The sequence below is a fragment of the Neohortaea acidophila genome (assembly GCF_010093505.1).
Source record: "Neohortaea acidophila strain CBS 113389 unplaced genomic scaffold BDY17scaffold_3, whole genome shotgun sequence".
NCBI lineage: Eukaryota > Fungi > Ascomycota > Dothideomycetes > Mycosphaerellales > Teratosphaeriaceae > Neohortaea > Neohortaea acidophila.
In genome coordinates this window covers 1,278,078-1,293,173 of record NW_022985512.1, presented here as the reverse complement: position 1 = coordinate 1,293,173, position 15,096 = coordinate 1,278,078, and the positions used below count along the sequence as shown (strand labels likewise).

At 57.4% G+C, this 15,096-nt stretch overlaps 7 protein-coding genes across 7 annotated transcripts; 2 read left to right on the top strand and 5 right to left on the bottom strand.

The window, feature by feature from the left end:
• Nucleotides 1-152: 152 nt before the first annotated feature.
• On the bottom strand, nucleotides 153-953 carry BDY17DRAFT_322286 (uncharacterized protein; the record flags this gene model as incomplete). The annotated part of the gene is made up of 1 exon (XM_033736782.1): nucleotides 153-953. One exon carries the CDS (start codon nucleotides 951-953, stop codon nucleotides 153-155), a length of 801 nt encoding a protein of 266 aa, XP_033592014.1.
• Nucleotides 954-1,278: 325 nt separating this feature from the next.
• On the top strand, nucleotides 1,279-2,101 carry BDY17DRAFT_103354 (uncharacterized protein). The gene has a single exon (XM_033729141.1). The coding sequence runs from the start codon at nucleotides 1,378-1,380 to the stop codon at nucleotides 1,867-1,869; it is 492 nt and encodes a 163-aa protein (XP_033592013.1). The 5' UTR covers nucleotides 1,279-1,377; the 3' UTR covers nucleotides 1,870-2,101.
• A 316-nt stretch (nucleotides 2,102-2,417) lies between these two features.
• On the bottom strand, nucleotides 2,418-7,070 carry BDY17DRAFT_247052 (exocyst complex component Sec3-domain-containing protein; the record flags this gene model as incomplete). The annotated part of the gene is made up of 5 exons (XM_033730788.1): nucleotides 2,418-2,783; nucleotides 2,838-5,018; nucleotides 5,100-5,481; nucleotides 5,524-5,893; nucleotides 6,191-7,070. The coding sequence occupies 5 exons, from the start codon at nucleotides 7,068-7,070 to the stop codon at nucleotides 2,418-2,420; spliced, it is 4,179 nt and encodes a 1,392-aa protein (XP_033592012.1).
• A 594-nt stretch (nucleotides 7,071-7,664) lies between these two features.
• Nucleotides 7,665-9,742, bottom strand: BDY17DRAFT_103318 (uncharacterized protein). Its single transcript, XM_033729140.1, has 5 exons — nucleotides 9,491-9,742; nucleotides 9,248-9,435; nucleotides 9,136-9,197; nucleotides 8,948-9,081; nucleotides 7,665-8,881 (listed from the first exon to the last, which is right to left on the bottom strand). Exons 2-5 carry the CDS (start codon nucleotides 9,432-9,434, stop codon nucleotides 7,699-7,701), a joined length of 1,566 nt encoding a protein of 521 aa, XP_033592011.1. The 5' UTR covers nucleotide 9,435; nucleotides 9,491-9,742; the 3' UTR covers nucleotides 7,665-7,698.
• A 254-nt stretch (nucleotides 9,743-9,996) lies between these two features.
• Nucleotides 9,997-11,880, bottom strand: BDY17DRAFT_315810 (GPI transamidase component PIG-T; the record flags this gene model as incomplete). The annotated part of the gene is made up of 2 exons (XM_033735949.1): nucleotides 9,997-10,157; nucleotides 10,281-11,880. 2 exons carry the CDS (start codon nucleotides 11,878-11,880, stop codon nucleotides 9,997-9,999), a joined length of 1,761 nt encoding a protein of 586 aa, XP_033592010.1.
• Nucleotides 11,881-12,083: 203 nt separating this feature from the next.
• BDY17DRAFT_293609 (uncharacterized protein) lies at nucleotides 12,084-13,096 on the top strand. The gene has a single exon (XM_033733014.1). The coding sequence runs from the start codon at nucleotides 12,128-12,130 to the stop codon at nucleotides 13,010-13,012; it is 885 nt and encodes a 294-aa protein (XP_033592009.1). The 5' UTR covers nucleotides 12,084-12,127; the 3' UTR covers nucleotides 13,013-13,096.
• BDY17DRAFT_293608 (uncharacterized protein) lies at nucleotides 13,097-14,875 on the bottom strand. Its single transcript, XM_033733013.1, has 3 exons — nucleotides 14,381-14,875; nucleotides 13,813-14,327; nucleotides 13,097-13,756 (listed from the first exon to the last, which is right to left on the bottom strand). Exons 1-3 carry the CDS (start codon nucleotides 14,406-14,408, stop codon nucleotides 13,493-13,495), a joined length of 807 nt encoding a protein of 268 aa, XP_033592008.1. The 5' UTR covers nucleotides 14,409-14,875; the 3' UTR covers nucleotides 13,097-13,492.
• Between the last annotated feature and the right edge of the window lie 221 nt (nucleotides 14,876-15,096).

The window sequence follows — 15,096 nt, the reverse complement described above, 5'->3', positions numbered from 1 at the left end:
GAGTTGAATGAGGTCATGACCTTGTATTCCAAGGCGAACGTATTATTCGATTCAAGCCTCTTTATGAACAATAGCTAATCGCTGACGGCGCTTCAAGTAAGACGCTGGCCAAGACCCGACCGCTCTCGGACTGAACTGCGGCCTTTGACATGCTAAACCCAGTGGCCCGATCGCCGCCGCTCCTCTTTCTTCCCCCGCTCCTTCTCTGGCTCGTGCACTTCCACATGGTAATCTCGTACACCTTTGCGTTGTTGGTCGGAGTAATACAGCGAGCCTCGTCGCTCTCTGGGCTGCGCCATCTCGGCTTCGAGCGACTCTGGACTCTGGACGACAGTGGTACGGTATCCGTTAGGCTTCCGCCGTGACTTGTGCTGGCCTTTGGAAACATGGTGGCTATGAGCGGCGGTATTCGGTTCCACTATGACGGTGTGATGTGCAGTGTCGGTGTGGCGATATGCTCGAGCCTCGTCTGCGGGTAATCGGCGTGGCGACACGGGGTATGATGCATCGTAGCTGATGATTGGGACGGTCCTGGGCGCGGAGCGGAGGTGCCGATCCATCCCTTTCAGCAGACTGTGCACCTGCTCGTAATGCCGCGGCATCTCCACGCGCACGAGTTTGTGATTGTCCCTCTCGGTGCTGTAGACCTGGCCGTCTGCTTTGTGGTAGACGTGGGCGGCGACATCCTCGGCCAAGTCACGACCAAAGTCGCATAAGCGGTGGCCTGTGCGGTAGACGTTGAGGGGATCGTAGCATTTCGGGCATTGACGGGCGTGTTGCTCGAAGTAGTAGAGCGACCAGGCTTCCGTGGAGGTCAGTTGCCTGGAGATGCCATGGGACTTGGAGGATGCAAAGCGGACGGCCTTGGGAGAGGGCGGAGGAGACTGAGGGGCGATGGGAGAGGGAGTGACCTCGACGACCACCGCCTCTCTGCTGCGCGTGGCGGAAGGCATTGTGTCGGCGAGGCTGTCGGATGCAGCTGCCTGTGGATGGATGACTAAGCGCAGAGGCGTTGATGGGTGTGCTTGCTGTTCCAAGGCTACGGCGACAGTGTGGTGCGGCTTGGGTTGGGTGCAACCAGGTAGTGGAATGGCGAGAGGGTAGAAGGGGAAATGGAAAGGGGGTGGGAAGGGGCGGATGAGGGAGGGTTTATAAAAGCAATCGCAGGCAGGCAGCATGAGGCAGGGTGGTGGAAGGCAGACACCGGGGGTGGAGGATGGGATCACTGAGGCACCAGCTGGCCCATCCTGACCGGGCTGTGGCGGCGCCAATGCGCGCGATTGGGGACACTTGGTCTCGCCGGGGCCAAGCAGCGGCGGGCGATACACTTAGACGTCACTGCTCGTGCGCGATCTGTACCCTCATCTGCACGTCTGGATGACTGGAGCGCACGGCGTTGTGACTCGAAACGCCAAGAGCTGGTGCCTGCCGTCCACGCCGCGGATGTGTGCACACGCTGTGCTGGCCTCAACTTCAACTGCCTCCTGCTCACACGCGCCCGATGCCTTGTGTGTGTTGTTGCACGTCACATGTTGTGCTGGGGGCGGTGCAGGCGCTGAGGCATTTCCAGGACGATGGCGTGAAGGGGCGAAGGTGCTGACTTCCCACTCACTTTCCGCCCCCACGTCAAAGCCATTGTCCATTGTGGGCCCGCGCGGTGGCTCATTCTGGCCGTCCCGCCTGCCGCCTGCCGCCCCCACCCAACGGCCCTTCAGCTGCATGCGGGCAATTGACGTACCCTCGTCGTCTTACTGCACTGCCCTTGGCCGACCTGCAGCTGCCCCGACAATGCATCACCGCCTGCCCTACAGGTCCCGGGCGCAGTCGTCAACTCTAAATCTCCACAACTCTCGGGATCTACAGCGGTGACTCGGCCGCTGGTGGGACGTCTACCCACCGATGCAATGGTAATCATGCCCCGCAGTCCCTGCTACTGCCGCATCCCGACCAGGCCATCTCGCCAGTTGTTGTGACTCCGAAGCCACACACCACCTCGGGCCCTTCATATCTCCGTGAAGCGCCAAGTCGGAGGAACGTTGGATGTCATGTGGGCAACGCCCGCCCGCGTTGCTGCAGTCGACGATTGACTTACACGAGGTACATGCGTGGACGTCTTGCAAGCCTTCCGGTCGATTATTATCCTTGGCCTCCCCCATGCATCGCATTGCTCGCCTAACTGGGCTTGGCCGTGGCTTTGTTCGGAGCAGTCGCGTCGTGCCCATGCCGTCGCGCCCTGTTCACACCTTTCCTTCACGTACAGGCGCTAGGTTATCTTCGGCCTTGGTCTTGACATCTACAGTACATTCCTCGTTGCATCGGAACTTGCTTCGCGCATGTCTACGATTGTACGGTGGCGTAGGCGCCTAGCATACATCAACTCATCCAGGCATTTGCCCAGACGTAAGCACGCCTCTCTCTCATTTGCGGAACCCAGCCTGCACATCAGCCCTCGCAAAGTCCAGCTCCACCGCCTTCTCCCCTTCCACGTTGGGATACAACTCGCGAAGCGCCTCTTCCGTCCTCGTAATCGTCGCTTCGTACGCCTTCTCGCACTCCTTGCACATGAGTGCCACCAGCGCGCGACAAATGGCCTCGTCATCGCCCACGCCAAAGTGCTTCTCGATTCGCGTGCGGAGCTGATCGATGCCTCTTCGGATCTCCTTGCCGTCGTATTGTGACAAGACGCTGCGTGCGCTCTTGCGCGAGAACGAGGGCCGACTGGTGATTGCACTCGAGTTGCCCGCGTGCGACGACTTGACCGCGTCGAGGGAGTCCAGGAATTCCTACGGCTTGTTAGTCTGGCTGAGAACGGAAAGCTGGCGCGTAGCGGCACTTACAAGAAGCTTGCCGAGTGGTCGACGGATGACCTGCCCGACATAACTATCCATCGCTTCCGTCCTTTCCCGATCCGCCCTGCCCTTCCATTCCGCTAGCACGCCGCGTCTTCCCCCGTCGTCCACCTCCTCGATGTAGTGGTTCATATTTTCGATGATCAGCACGTTGTAGTTCAGCTTTTCCTTGTCCTCCGGATCGTCGGTGGTAGCTCGGGGTCCGGCGGGCGCCGACAGAGGACTTTCTTTCGCGATGACTTTGAGGCTATCAAACATCGCGCGATTAATCCTCGTGTACGCCTCGTCAACGCGCGCGCGCACATCATGCATGCACTCGGCCTCCTGGTCGTAGTCCCCCCGACCTACGGCGGCGAATGTATTCTCGACCGCAACGGCAAAATGAGGGAAGATCCTCATGAAGCCAATCACTCCCTTTCGCTTCTTAATCTTCACCTTGGTCTCCTCGATTGCGCGGATTTGTTCGTCGACAAACTTGGAGAAGAGACTCTGAAGCCGCGACATGAGGGTGTCGATGAGCTGGATCAGGAATTCTTGACTCGTGTCTTGCAAGTAGAATGCGTGCCGGCTCAGGCTCGCCATGACGCCGACTCCCTGGATGGGATCGACGGACAGACTCCAATCGAGCAGTTTGGACAGCTCATTCGTGAAGAAGCCAAAGATTTCGTCCATCACACTCGTCACTTCACGGGCCATCTCTCGGTCGGGGTCCATCGGCTTGCGCTCCATCAAGTTCGTGCCAACTCGTTGATCCGGCGGCGTAGCATTCACAAATTCGTTGAAATCCACCGTCCCGAGGCTACTGGCGTGGAAGAGGTCCACCACAAAGTTCTGCTCTTGGCTCACAAGGGGTGCCATCTCATCCAACGCAGCGGAAAACACCTCGCAGTGGTGGATGCCCGCCGCGTTTCTCGCATCCCCGGAAGCTGAACGTTCGTCTGACGCTTTGCGAAGTGTTTTGGCGAGGGTCTGTGAGCGCTTCACCGTCAGCTTTCTCGCCGACGCCACCTTGCCGACGCCCGGAACCTCTTCCCGCTCCTGGGTCGTAAAGAGAATCTCCGCTTCCTCGCCCGTAGCTTTCCGCACCACACGTTTCCACCCGGCCACATTTTGGCCAAAGGCATCGGTGTACAGCGGTTTGGCGCGCAAGTGATATGTCTTGATGATACTTTGCCAGGCCACGGGATTCAACTCCTTGGTGAACAGGATGAGCGGGCTGTAGATCCAGAAGGCCTTCCTCACTTGCGTGTAGACGTCTGGATTCAGCCGCATGCCGCCAGTTGCGCCCGTTGCAGGGACCAACGCCTGGCTCTTGGCGCTGTTGAAGGTCGTGGTGAAGGTGTAGTCGAGTTGCTGAATGAGCCTCGTGCTGAAGGTGTCGCTTTGTTGCAAGTAGTACTCCTGCTTCTGCCGGACGGCTGCCATTGAGCTTAACCCGTTCCCGTCGTGCAATGCACCGCGGCTGGTAGGGCGACCGGAAGCTGTGGAGCGGAGGCTTGGGTCTATGGCGATGATTGCGGAATAAATCGTCTTGAGACTCTGCTCTGCACTATCGATGCCCTGGGGATCCGACAGGTCTGCATGAAGCATGGGTTCCATTTTCCTCTGGTCCAGGGATATTGTGTTGACCAGGTTGGACAACTCAGTGTGCAGGTTCCTCTGATTCGCAGCCTGCACTTGCAGACCTTGCGATTGCGCTTCGATGTAGGCAATATCATCATTCAAGCTGCTGAGCTCGACGTTGTAGATCGTCAATAAGCCATCCATCTCGTCGCATTCGTGGATGGCCTTGTCGAGCAGCCTCATCACCTGTTGCTCGCGTTCCTGACGCGCGGCAGTGTCTTGCGACGGGGATGAAAGCCAGCCGGCGCTGTCCAATCGACTCTGTTCCCGTCGGAGATCCGCCTCCATGTCTGCAAGGGCTTTCGGGGAGCGCGATGCATCGTCCCAACCAAAGTCGTGGAGCAGCATCTCGAAATCCAGGCACTTGTTCGCCAATAATGACCGATCGATGCCCAGAGCATCTAAATATCGTTCTTGAGTCGCACTTCTTCGCTTCACCTTGACTTGCGGTTGTCGAAGTTGCCTCTGCTCAGCTCGTGCTTTCTCCTCCCCATCTAACTGTGCCTCTCGGCCAGGATCTTCTTGCGCCGGTGGTTGATCGTGGAGCTCCACGCCTCGCACTCCATCCATGCCGCCAAAGCTCGTCTTCGTCGGCGTGGCAGTCGAGATTTGCACTTGTGGCGATACAGTGGCCGGTTGCTTGACCGCCAGGTCATCGGCTTGCGGCGTTGCATTCTCCTCTTGCTTCACAGACCGTGGCACAACCCCGGTGATCCCGTCGGGCTCGTTCTTACCCTCGCGTTCCGCTTTGGCCCGGAGGATCTTCTCGGCCGCGCCTCCAGGCCTTGGCTTGAACGCATTGACAGTCATGGCGGCCTTCTTCATGCGCTCCGCGACTGCTCTCTTCTTGATCATCGGGCCTAACCCTGGTCGGAACTCTTCCTCGAGCTCATCCCCAGCTTTCTGCACTGTACGCTCATCTCCCGGCGTCTGAGCGGAAGTGGACAAAGGCGATGAAGCATACAGTCCTCGATTCCCGACCCCCGGAAGAGGCAAGTTCGAATCCGAGCTGTGCTTCGCGAGTGATAGCGAGTGCTTTTCTAGATCTGACTCGGGCGTGAGTGCTTCCTTGGGCGTTGTATAGGCACTCGGTCCGTCTGGTGTGGCACTTCGTGACTGGGTCTTTAATGGCGCCGGCTTCAGGGTTTCAAGAGTCGAGTCCGATACGGTCGTCTCGAGTGTAGGGCGTCTCCTGGATCGGGGTGGCGCGAGCGGGCCGGCTGGCTGCTCAGATGAAGTGGTCGCGGCCGCAGCTGATGGTGAGTGTTCCGCGCCCATGAAGCCCACCGCAGCAGCGAATCCAGCGGGATCGCCAATGTTCAACGAAGAGGCAGTGCTCTTCGCGCTTGTTAACGGTGGCGGCCTCGTCTGGTCGCTCGACGTCGAGTTGGTCAAGGCGGCGATAGGAGGTAAGGTCGGAGCTACGTCTCGTCCCCGTGAGGGAGCAGTCAGAGGAGCATCTTGTCCAGAGGGTCCATTCGGGGCAGTGGAGGTAGAAATCTGTCGTTCTTGTGCAAGACTGTCCATAGACTGCCCACTGGCATTTCGCGCGCGATGTGAGCTCGCGAACGGAGCATTTGGAGGATTATAAGGTGCATCCCGGCCTGAAGACATGGAAAGATTGGCGGGACTCTCGGATCGCAGCTGGGAATATGAAGATTGCTGACTCGGTGCTCGTGGTCCTTGAACAGCTGGGGGCAATGGTGACCGAAGCGCACCCGAACCACCAGACATTGACGGCCGGAGCTCTGGAAAGGAGCCCGAGGGACTCCCGGAGCGGAGGTTCTCATTGCTAGCAAAAGGTTTTGGTACGCCTATTGCTGGCGGGGGTGCAAAGTGACCAGGAGATTCGCCTCGGCTTCCTGCGCCACTGAGATTTCGTCGATGTCGGTCGAAGCTACCAGAACCTGGGCTTTCACGTTGGCGACTGCCATCTCGGCCAGCCTGACGTGCAAAGGGGGCTTGCGGGGGCGCCGGGGCAAATGAGGGGCTTTCATTGCGCTGTGATGAGTGCATTGGAGGCTGCGGAGGTGGAGGCGAGGTCGGGCCGGCGCTTGGCCCCAGAATGGCTGCTCTCTGGTTCTTGTCGAACCCAATCAGCTCAGGCGTCTGCCCCTTGGTATATTTCTTGAAGATCTTGACGGTGCTGGCAATGAAGAAATCCTTCTCCTTCGCACTGCCAGCCTGCCAGTAGTAGGGCTTTGTGATAGTCACCACGAAGCCCACGCTGCCAGCCCACGATCTATATTGGGCCTCCAGGTCACTCGCCGGAGGAGTTGACGAATCGCAGAAGGACTCGATGGCGGCGAGATCTTCGAGATTCCACGTCTTGCCGATGCTGAAGCTACCGTTGTTATTCTCCCGCGCCTTGTGCATCCGCACTCTGCCGGTGGAGCGCACGGCGATGATGACCAACCGCGGCTTCTTATTGTCCTGCGGGCTGTCCGGCGGAGCAGGAGTGGTGGGATACAGCCCATCCTCCAGCACGCGAATGTGGGTGATGTACGACTCCACCAGCTGGTCGCTCTGGTCGACTTTGGCGAAGCACGACTCGATGATCCTCCTTTTCTCATCCTCGAACCTCTCTGCGCGCGACATGGCGGCGAAGCGGGCCTGCGAGTGCGCGGTCGCGCCATTCGCGCCGGTCGAAGGCGTGGAGCTGGTTGGGCCGGTTGAAAAGGCGGAGGCGTTGCTCACGTTGCGGTAGTCGGTGGGGGCGCTCCCCGGCGGTGGCCGAGACATGTCGACCTTGGAGATGTGTCATGCGCCGTAGGTGATGGTGGCATAAGAGTGGAGGGATGCAGGATGACCTCCTGTGGAACGGTTGGCTAGATGGTGGTTCCCGACGGCGGTGACATGCGGAGAGCTGCCTCAATGGCTGACAGTGTGCATCTCCGCCACGTCTGGTTGATGAGAGACGGCGGCACACAGCGACGTCTAATTGAATGCGACGTATCCCGCGGATTGGTCGTGCGGTTGCAATGAGGTATCATGCCCGGCCGTAGCTGGCCCCGACAGCAGCTTAAACGGGAAAGGATGCCATCGGCCCGTTCCACCAACTGTATTTGGTTAAGTTATTACTAGCCCGTGCCGGCCTTGTCGCCTTGCGCGACTGTGACTGTCATGGACGTTTTGAAATACCCATTGATGCAAACCCAAAACGAAGCAGTGCCTTTGGGATATCATGGTCTACGTAAATCATATGAATTCGTCATCAAAAACTGCCTTAGAGGCCCGCAGCGAGCACGCCCGCCAACCCGCCTAATGCGAGCCACCACCGGATGTTCCAGTGGCCACGCTCCATCACACCAGCCCTCGAAGCTGCGCCAACGTACGAAAAGGCGAAAGCCGAGGCGGTGCTGTCGGCAGCGTTGCCAGTGTATTGGGTCATGGTCACCGGCGACAGCTTGTGGTCATAATCCAGCGATGCCAGCTGCGTCTGTGTGGCACGTGTAGAAACTGAAGTCGTGCCAGATAAGTCGTGTGCGGCTTCTGCTGTCTGACCGTGGAGCCGATCAGGGTTGTAGAGGGTGACAGCACTATAGTGCGCTTGCTCGCGGCCTATACTCACTCCCTTTGCGTCCTCGCGTTGCGCAGATGTGCTGAGGTGGCTCACACTCGGTGCATGGGTCGCTGGCGTGGTCATGCTTGTCGACGCCAATGCAGCTGCGCTTTCGATCTGGGTGAATGTCGGACGGACAGTTACGATCATGGCGCCATGTGAAGCCGAGCTCGCTAGAGGCGGCGCTTGTGCTGTCGTGGTGTCTGATGTTGGACGCGCCGGGTATGTTGGGTTGTCACCTATTGTCTGTTTCGAGGAGGTTGTGTGTTTCGAGACGCTTGACCAAGAACTATAGCTCGACTCAGAAACTAAAGTTGGCTGTTGGGGGTGTTTAGTGTAGTCGGAGGCGGTGCTGTAGGTAGGAGAGGATGTGCGACTCTCTGAAGTGGAGGTCAAAGGTTCATCAGCTGTAGGGCTGATCACCGGACGTAGGTTTGCACCGCTGTGAATAGTTGGTAGGCTTCCCGCGTGTGTGGTAGAATGTCCAGATGCAATTGGCGCTTGAGGTGGTGTTGTGCATCCGGTACATGAACTTGCAATGGGCGTGCTAGAGTTGCCGTAATGTACGGGATCCTCAAGCGGGCGGATAGAGCTCGAATCGGATGTCGTCGAAGAGACAGATGATGAAGGCAATGATGAAATCGTCGAACGGGTGGACCAGGCCAAGGCTGAAGCATTCTGAGACACTGGTACTGTGTATAAGCCTCCAGTAGATATTGATGCGGCTGGGGAAGTGGACATTGTCGAGCTTGAGATCAGGTTAGATCCCTTGGGAAAGCAGCAGACTTGATCGCTTGCATCACTACATGGCCCGCAGTACTCCTCCGGGCCACAATAGCCACCGTCACTGTCACGAAGTGTCAAAACTTGCAGCAAGGTCCCCACGAAACTGATCTTTCAGATGTAGACTCACGAGCAACACTCTGAGCCGTCGGTGGGATACAAGTCGCCATCATTGCCGCAACAGTCCCATCCCGGAGGACGACACGAGGCTGGTCCGCAACAACCATTGCCAGGGGGGCATGCACCACTTCCGCAGCATATGTTCTAGCCACACAATCAGTCCGCCATACTTCACAAATGGAGGCTGATCGCACATACCTGAGAATCCATGCAGCCGGCAGCGCAACAGGTCGAATTCTTGGGACAGCAAGTGCCCGAACCTGTCTCGCTGGTCAGCGCAATTCTCCCGTATCACAAAGGCGGTGCGTACTACAAATATTATGGGTCTGCGGGCACGACTGCCTTGCAAGTATCTGCATCCCCAGATGGAACTGTAGGGTCCGATTGCCCGCGACATGATTCGTCCTGTGGGTTATTGTACTCGCCAGCCGCGCATCTCCGAGAAGGGCGGTGGCGCAGGTAGAGAGGAGGAGGGATATCAGAAGAACGGACATCATCCTGCCGTAGTCCAGAGCTCAGCGCAGTAACGCGAAGAGGGTGAATGGCGACCTACCTGGAGGCAGTAATGGTGATGCTACGGGACAAGATAAAGCATCGCGCAGGAGCAGGCCCTCAAGTGTAGATATGCACATGCTCGTTGCATGTCCTCTGCGAAAATAGCGATCGCTCCGGAGCACAAACGGTTGCTGACAATGAGTTGATCGCATCCTTTCCCGCCGCTCATTAGCATGCTTAGATGGTGAAGAGGATGAAGCCGGGGGTGAAAATAGAGTTGCAGGCAATTTCTAACGGTCGGAGGCCGCCAATGATGAGCAGCCACAGCGTCCTTTTGTGCAATGACTACGACTGAGAGACCATCCCGTGTCCGTCTTACCAACCGATTTATCGTCTTCCCTCTTGGCTAGTTGGGTGCTGGCGCCGATCATCGGTTCCCGCTGGCTTGGACTATCAGCAACATCGCGTGCGGACCAGATGAAAAGGTATTTCCCTAGACTTCGTGATCTCCCCCGAACGACGCTCGTCAACGTCCTCGCCATTGTACAAACCGACTGATGGATGTCACCGAGATTTCTTGTGTTCCTTTGGTCTCCCATTCTCTTCCTTGACAGGCGAGCTGCTCTCCTGCATAGTTTTCCCGTTGCTCTCGTCTCCCGCATTCACGCCAGCTTTCGACTTAGCCAGCAATTTTTTCAGGCCGGCGAGACCTTGTCTAACCTTGGCTACCAAAGGAGAGGTGGGGACCTCCTCCAACAAGACGAATCGTCGAATCAATAGATTGAAGATCGACCCAAACCCAAGCGCAATCACCGTTGATGTCAAGATGATGACATTATACGGCATACTAAAGTCGGGGGTCGGGAGAGGGAGCAGGAGAGACGTCGTGCGGAGATAGTTCTCTCGTGTCGGCGCCCCAAGAGTGCTGTTGCCAGGCAAGACGCGAATAACGGCTGCGGGAATGTCGAAACCTCGATTTGCATCAGGCGGGTATTCCGAGTACCGTAATATTGCCTTTTCGAAGTCGTAGGTCAGTTCCACGGTGCTCTCCGCGGGAAGCTCGATCAATAGCTCCAACTGTGTTCCTCGTTGACGATCCAGAAGAGGGGTGTAGTATGTCTTTTTGATAGTTCCGGCAGAAAGGCTGAGGGTGTGGACGTAGGGGCGCAGGAACCATGGCAACGACTCGAGGTAGATGACATCCTGCGGCCACGGGTGTGGATTGTGCAGAGTGGTGTGCATGCCTCCACGTTCCTGGCCATACCCAGTAATTTGTCGACTGGCGTGGACCGAGGCTGTCTCGGACTCTTGTTGGTTCGAAGCAAGGACCTGTTGGGGAAGATGAAGGTCGAAATCCGTATCATCAGGTAGGTAGTAGCTTCTCGTACTGTTATCTCCCTCGTGAGAAACAGTGCTCTTGGAGATGACTTCGACGGTACGTTCCGATGGAACGGCCAGTGACACGTCATGTGTATCGCTGCCGGAAGCCAGACAGCTGGCCCTTAGCGGCCTGCCGAAAATCTTACTCAGAGTCCACTCCTGTTCTCCCTCGAATGCCACTGGATAGCAGGTGTCTTCGCCATTGTATGATTTGCTCGCATCACACTTGATCTCCTCGATTGGTTTCGGTCGAGGGATGGGGTCGTCATGTGGTCGTTGCGAGCGTTCCGTATTCAGCACCATGTCCACCGTCTGTTGAATCTCCAACTGACATTCCCAGCTCGTCCCAGATGCGTGACACGCCGGCCGCACATCTACGCTCATGGTCTGCCACTCTGAATCGAAGACTTTGTGCCCATCGAGCAAGCTCGATATGCCAGCTTTTCCCTTGCACGGTAATAGTTTCAAGAACGGGGTCAGGTTCTCCGTACAGACCACTTCATGGGGGAGCATGCCGTGGAGAAGCTGCAGTTCTCCTTGGCCTCTTCCGGTGACACGCTCTTGCATCGCCTGGTATTCACGCAGGCTCCCCTCCGGGTCGAAGCTCAACAACGGCCGTACTGTCTTGCCTGAATCGATGAAGTTTAGACTGGCGCAGAACAAGCCTGATAGACTGTTGACAAGATCGCTCCACCTCTCCTCGGCCTTGCGCTCTGCGTCGCTTTCTAGCCACGCCCACAGCTCTACCCCATTTCCGCCCTCGCGGAGACCTGATCGTGGGCGACTGCCCCATGTCTCTTCGTCCCATCTGCCCAGCGAGAAGCGCAGGTGTAATTCGGCGGTGTGGGTATAGTGGAGGATCTGTGCCAATGACCGCGGGAAGTAGCGGTAGTGTTGTTTGTCGTAGGAACCGAGCGAGGTGGTGGCATTGAAAGAGAATCCCGCATAGAGGCTTCCGCCAGGTAGGGGTTTCAGGTGGAGATGCTCCCGGTACTCGTGGGGATCCGTGGCCGCGTAAACCGCGCTCAGGATCGTCGCTGGGAGCCCCAGCAGTACCGCCAACTTCATGGTCAGTCTGAGGTTGTCGATAGCAATCCACAAGTTGACATGTGAACGCGTTGTTCAGAGGACATGTTTCCCTTGGATGCTCGAGAAACCCCGATCCGGTTGGTGTCGGGCACTCCCGTCGCAACCACCGCGACCTAACCCGGTAGGGAAGCGCCAAGACCTCACGTCCCGGTGCAGCTGGAACTTTCAATCATCAAGCAGACAGATTCCTACCCAACAGCAACATCACCGAGCAGCGTTGGCCAAAATGGCCGCCGAACAACGGAAGCTGCTGGAGCAGCTCATGGGCGAGCAGCTCATGGCCATGCCCGGCTCTAGCAAACAATCCGCTCTGGCCATCACCGATGCGAAAGTATGCCGCTCATATCTCTGCGGCTCTTGCCCTCACGACCTCTTCACCAACACGAAACAAGACCTTGGCGCGTGCCCCAAAGCTCACCAGCCCAATTTAAAGGAGGAGTACCAGGCGGCGGGGGAGGAGAAGAAGCGGGAGTGGGCGTTTGATTTCGACTACCGAAACGACATCAACAAATACGTCGCCGATTGTGATCGAAGAATCGACCAGGCCCAGCGACGGTTGGAAAAGACGGCGGAGGAGGTGAAGCAGACGAATCAGCTCTTGAAAGCAATTGGAGATCTGCAACGCACCATCGAAGCCGGCCTAATGGAGGTGGAGGTGCTTGCGGAGGAGGGCGCGGTCAATCTGGCGCTACAGGAGTTTCACAAACTCAGATTGGCCAAGGTGCAGAAGGAGGAGAAAGAAAGGGAGCTGAAGATTCTGACAGACACAAGTGGGCCGTCGGGGCATCAAAAGCTGCAGGTGTGCGATGTTTGTGGCGCGTACCTGTCCCGACTCGACAATGACAGACGATTGGCGGACCATTTCTTCGGCAAGATGCACCTGGGCTACGCGCAGATGCGGAAGGAGGTGGACCGCTTGAACAAAGAGTTGAAAGGGCGACCACCGCCGGCCCGGGATGACTCGATGCAGGACGGTCCGCAGAGAGGTGGATATGACGATGGTGGGTACGGGGCTAGGGGAGGCTACGGAGGAGGAGGTTACGGGAGAGGCGGCGGCTATGGAAGAGGCGGCGGAGGTGGCTTCCGTGGCGGTTTTGGGCGAAGATGGTAGCCTGTCACGGGCATTGTTTTTAGCGAAGGCGTTGGGGGCATGTGGGCCATTTGTAGACACTGAACAGCACGTCGTGAGAGCCTAGTGCTCACACCGTGCTTCTCTCATTTTGTATCAATGAAACTGCTGTCCAAATCACTCGTAGTGCCGGACGAGCTCTCGAGCCTCCTAAAACACTGACGGAAACCCCGTACGCGTGCTTGCCGGGCAGTCAGGGTCCGGGTCGAGTGAACAATCGAAGAGTGTATTGCACGCTGCTGGAGGTTGAAGAAGAACGAAGCAGCGCGGTCGCACGCGTCTTTGCGTCGACTGCCCGCAAAGCAATATCAGACTCTTGAAGAATCACTCAACCCGAGTTGTTGCTCGCTGTCCACGCATGCCGCCCAACGCCTCCTAGAAACGCCTCGACGCCACTCACAAACATCACATGGAGTGAGCGCCCTGTCCAAATAATCGTCACTCATGATCGCAAAGACCCTCCTATGCCTTGCCCTTTCCCTTGGTGCTTCCATTACTCGGGGTGCTATTGGCACTCGCCGCCCCATCCTCGTCATACAGCCCGTGCTCTTCGATATATCCAACCACAGGTTCGGGGACCAGGTACCTGATCGACATGTCTCGACGACGGAACAGACGGATCTTGGTGGACGAGATGTCGTTTTGGACAAGTTGCTGGATGACCCAGATGTTGTCCTTCCAGGGCAGAAGTGTCGACAGGGCTTCGTCTATATCGGTTCCGGTCCGCTGTTTCCGTGCTGGTTAGAGATGACGAGTTGTACGACGTTTGGAGGACATCTTACCTCAACAATAAAGGCCCCGAAATTCCTCAAAATGTAGTCGATATCCGACTGTGCCCACACCCCGGGAGTACTCATCGTCTGTATCAAGTCCGCTCCCGCCAGCAGCGCGATACGGCACTGCTTCTTCCCCACTGGAGTCTCTACGCCTCCCAGCACGCCATTGATCTCCTCCGAGAAATGGTCCAGAACCTTTGCCGTTTCCAGGTATTGCGAATGCAGCGCCTCCCACGGATCGACACTGATCCATGAGCTCTGCGCTATGGCCAACTGGCACATGTTGATCCGATGCTCGGCCTTCACCAGCCCGGTCTTCTTGTAGGCATCGCCGACGCAGGACAAGTAGGCGCCGACGACTTCGAAGGAGGTGTTGAAACGGGCGTAGTCGGCGGCCATTTCGAACATGCGGAGGTGGAGGAAGGTGATGGGGCTGAAGGAGCCGCATGCAATGAGGACGAGGGGCGTGCGATCGCTGCTTTCGATTCGTCGGCGCAGGCGGGCCGTGGGGAATTCATACTCTGTCGCGAGAATTAGTGAGGTTGGTGGGCGATGGAAGCCTGGTGCTACACACCGCTCAAAGTTAACATATCGGTAGCCATTGTCCGCGGCGGAGGTGACGGAGGCTGATTGAGAGGAAGGAGATTGCGGATTGTGACTCGGTGTCGTGTGAGGATCCTGGTCCCCCCCGGTGGCGGCGCAACGGAAGTTGGGGGCCGTGGTCTGAGAGGGTGGAAAGAAAGGCTGATGGCTCGGCGGAGTAGACAGCGGTGGTGAGACAGGATGTAGAAGGGGATGGGTGTGGAAGGTGGTTGTATGTATGGTGATGGCGGGCTAAAGAGAGGACGGGATGCGAGAGTGCTTGCTGTAAGCAATGATAATGCGGACGGGGCTGGCGGTCACGTGCTTCGGCCCGTGTTCAGCCAGATGTTTTCGCAGCAGGAAAGAACGATTGAGGGTCAAGTACAGGTAAGTTTGGGTTCGAGAGGCCGAAGCGCGGCGGTCGACATCCGGGCAGATCTCGGCAACACGGTACCTAGGAGCCTACGTGGTGTATGTGCGCGCCGAATTCCTCGATGAATGTGTCATCATGCAGAGGAGTGCCGTCTGTTGCAGGGCCACCTCGCAAACGCGGGCACTCCTGCCCCACCCAGAAACGTCATAGGTAGGCGTATAAAATCAAATCCGCAAGTGCAGGCCTGAAACCATTCCTTTGCATCATCCAATGCTTCGAAACATCGCACGCATTACATCTACGACGAACCACTTGAAAGCAAGCAGAGCAGCATA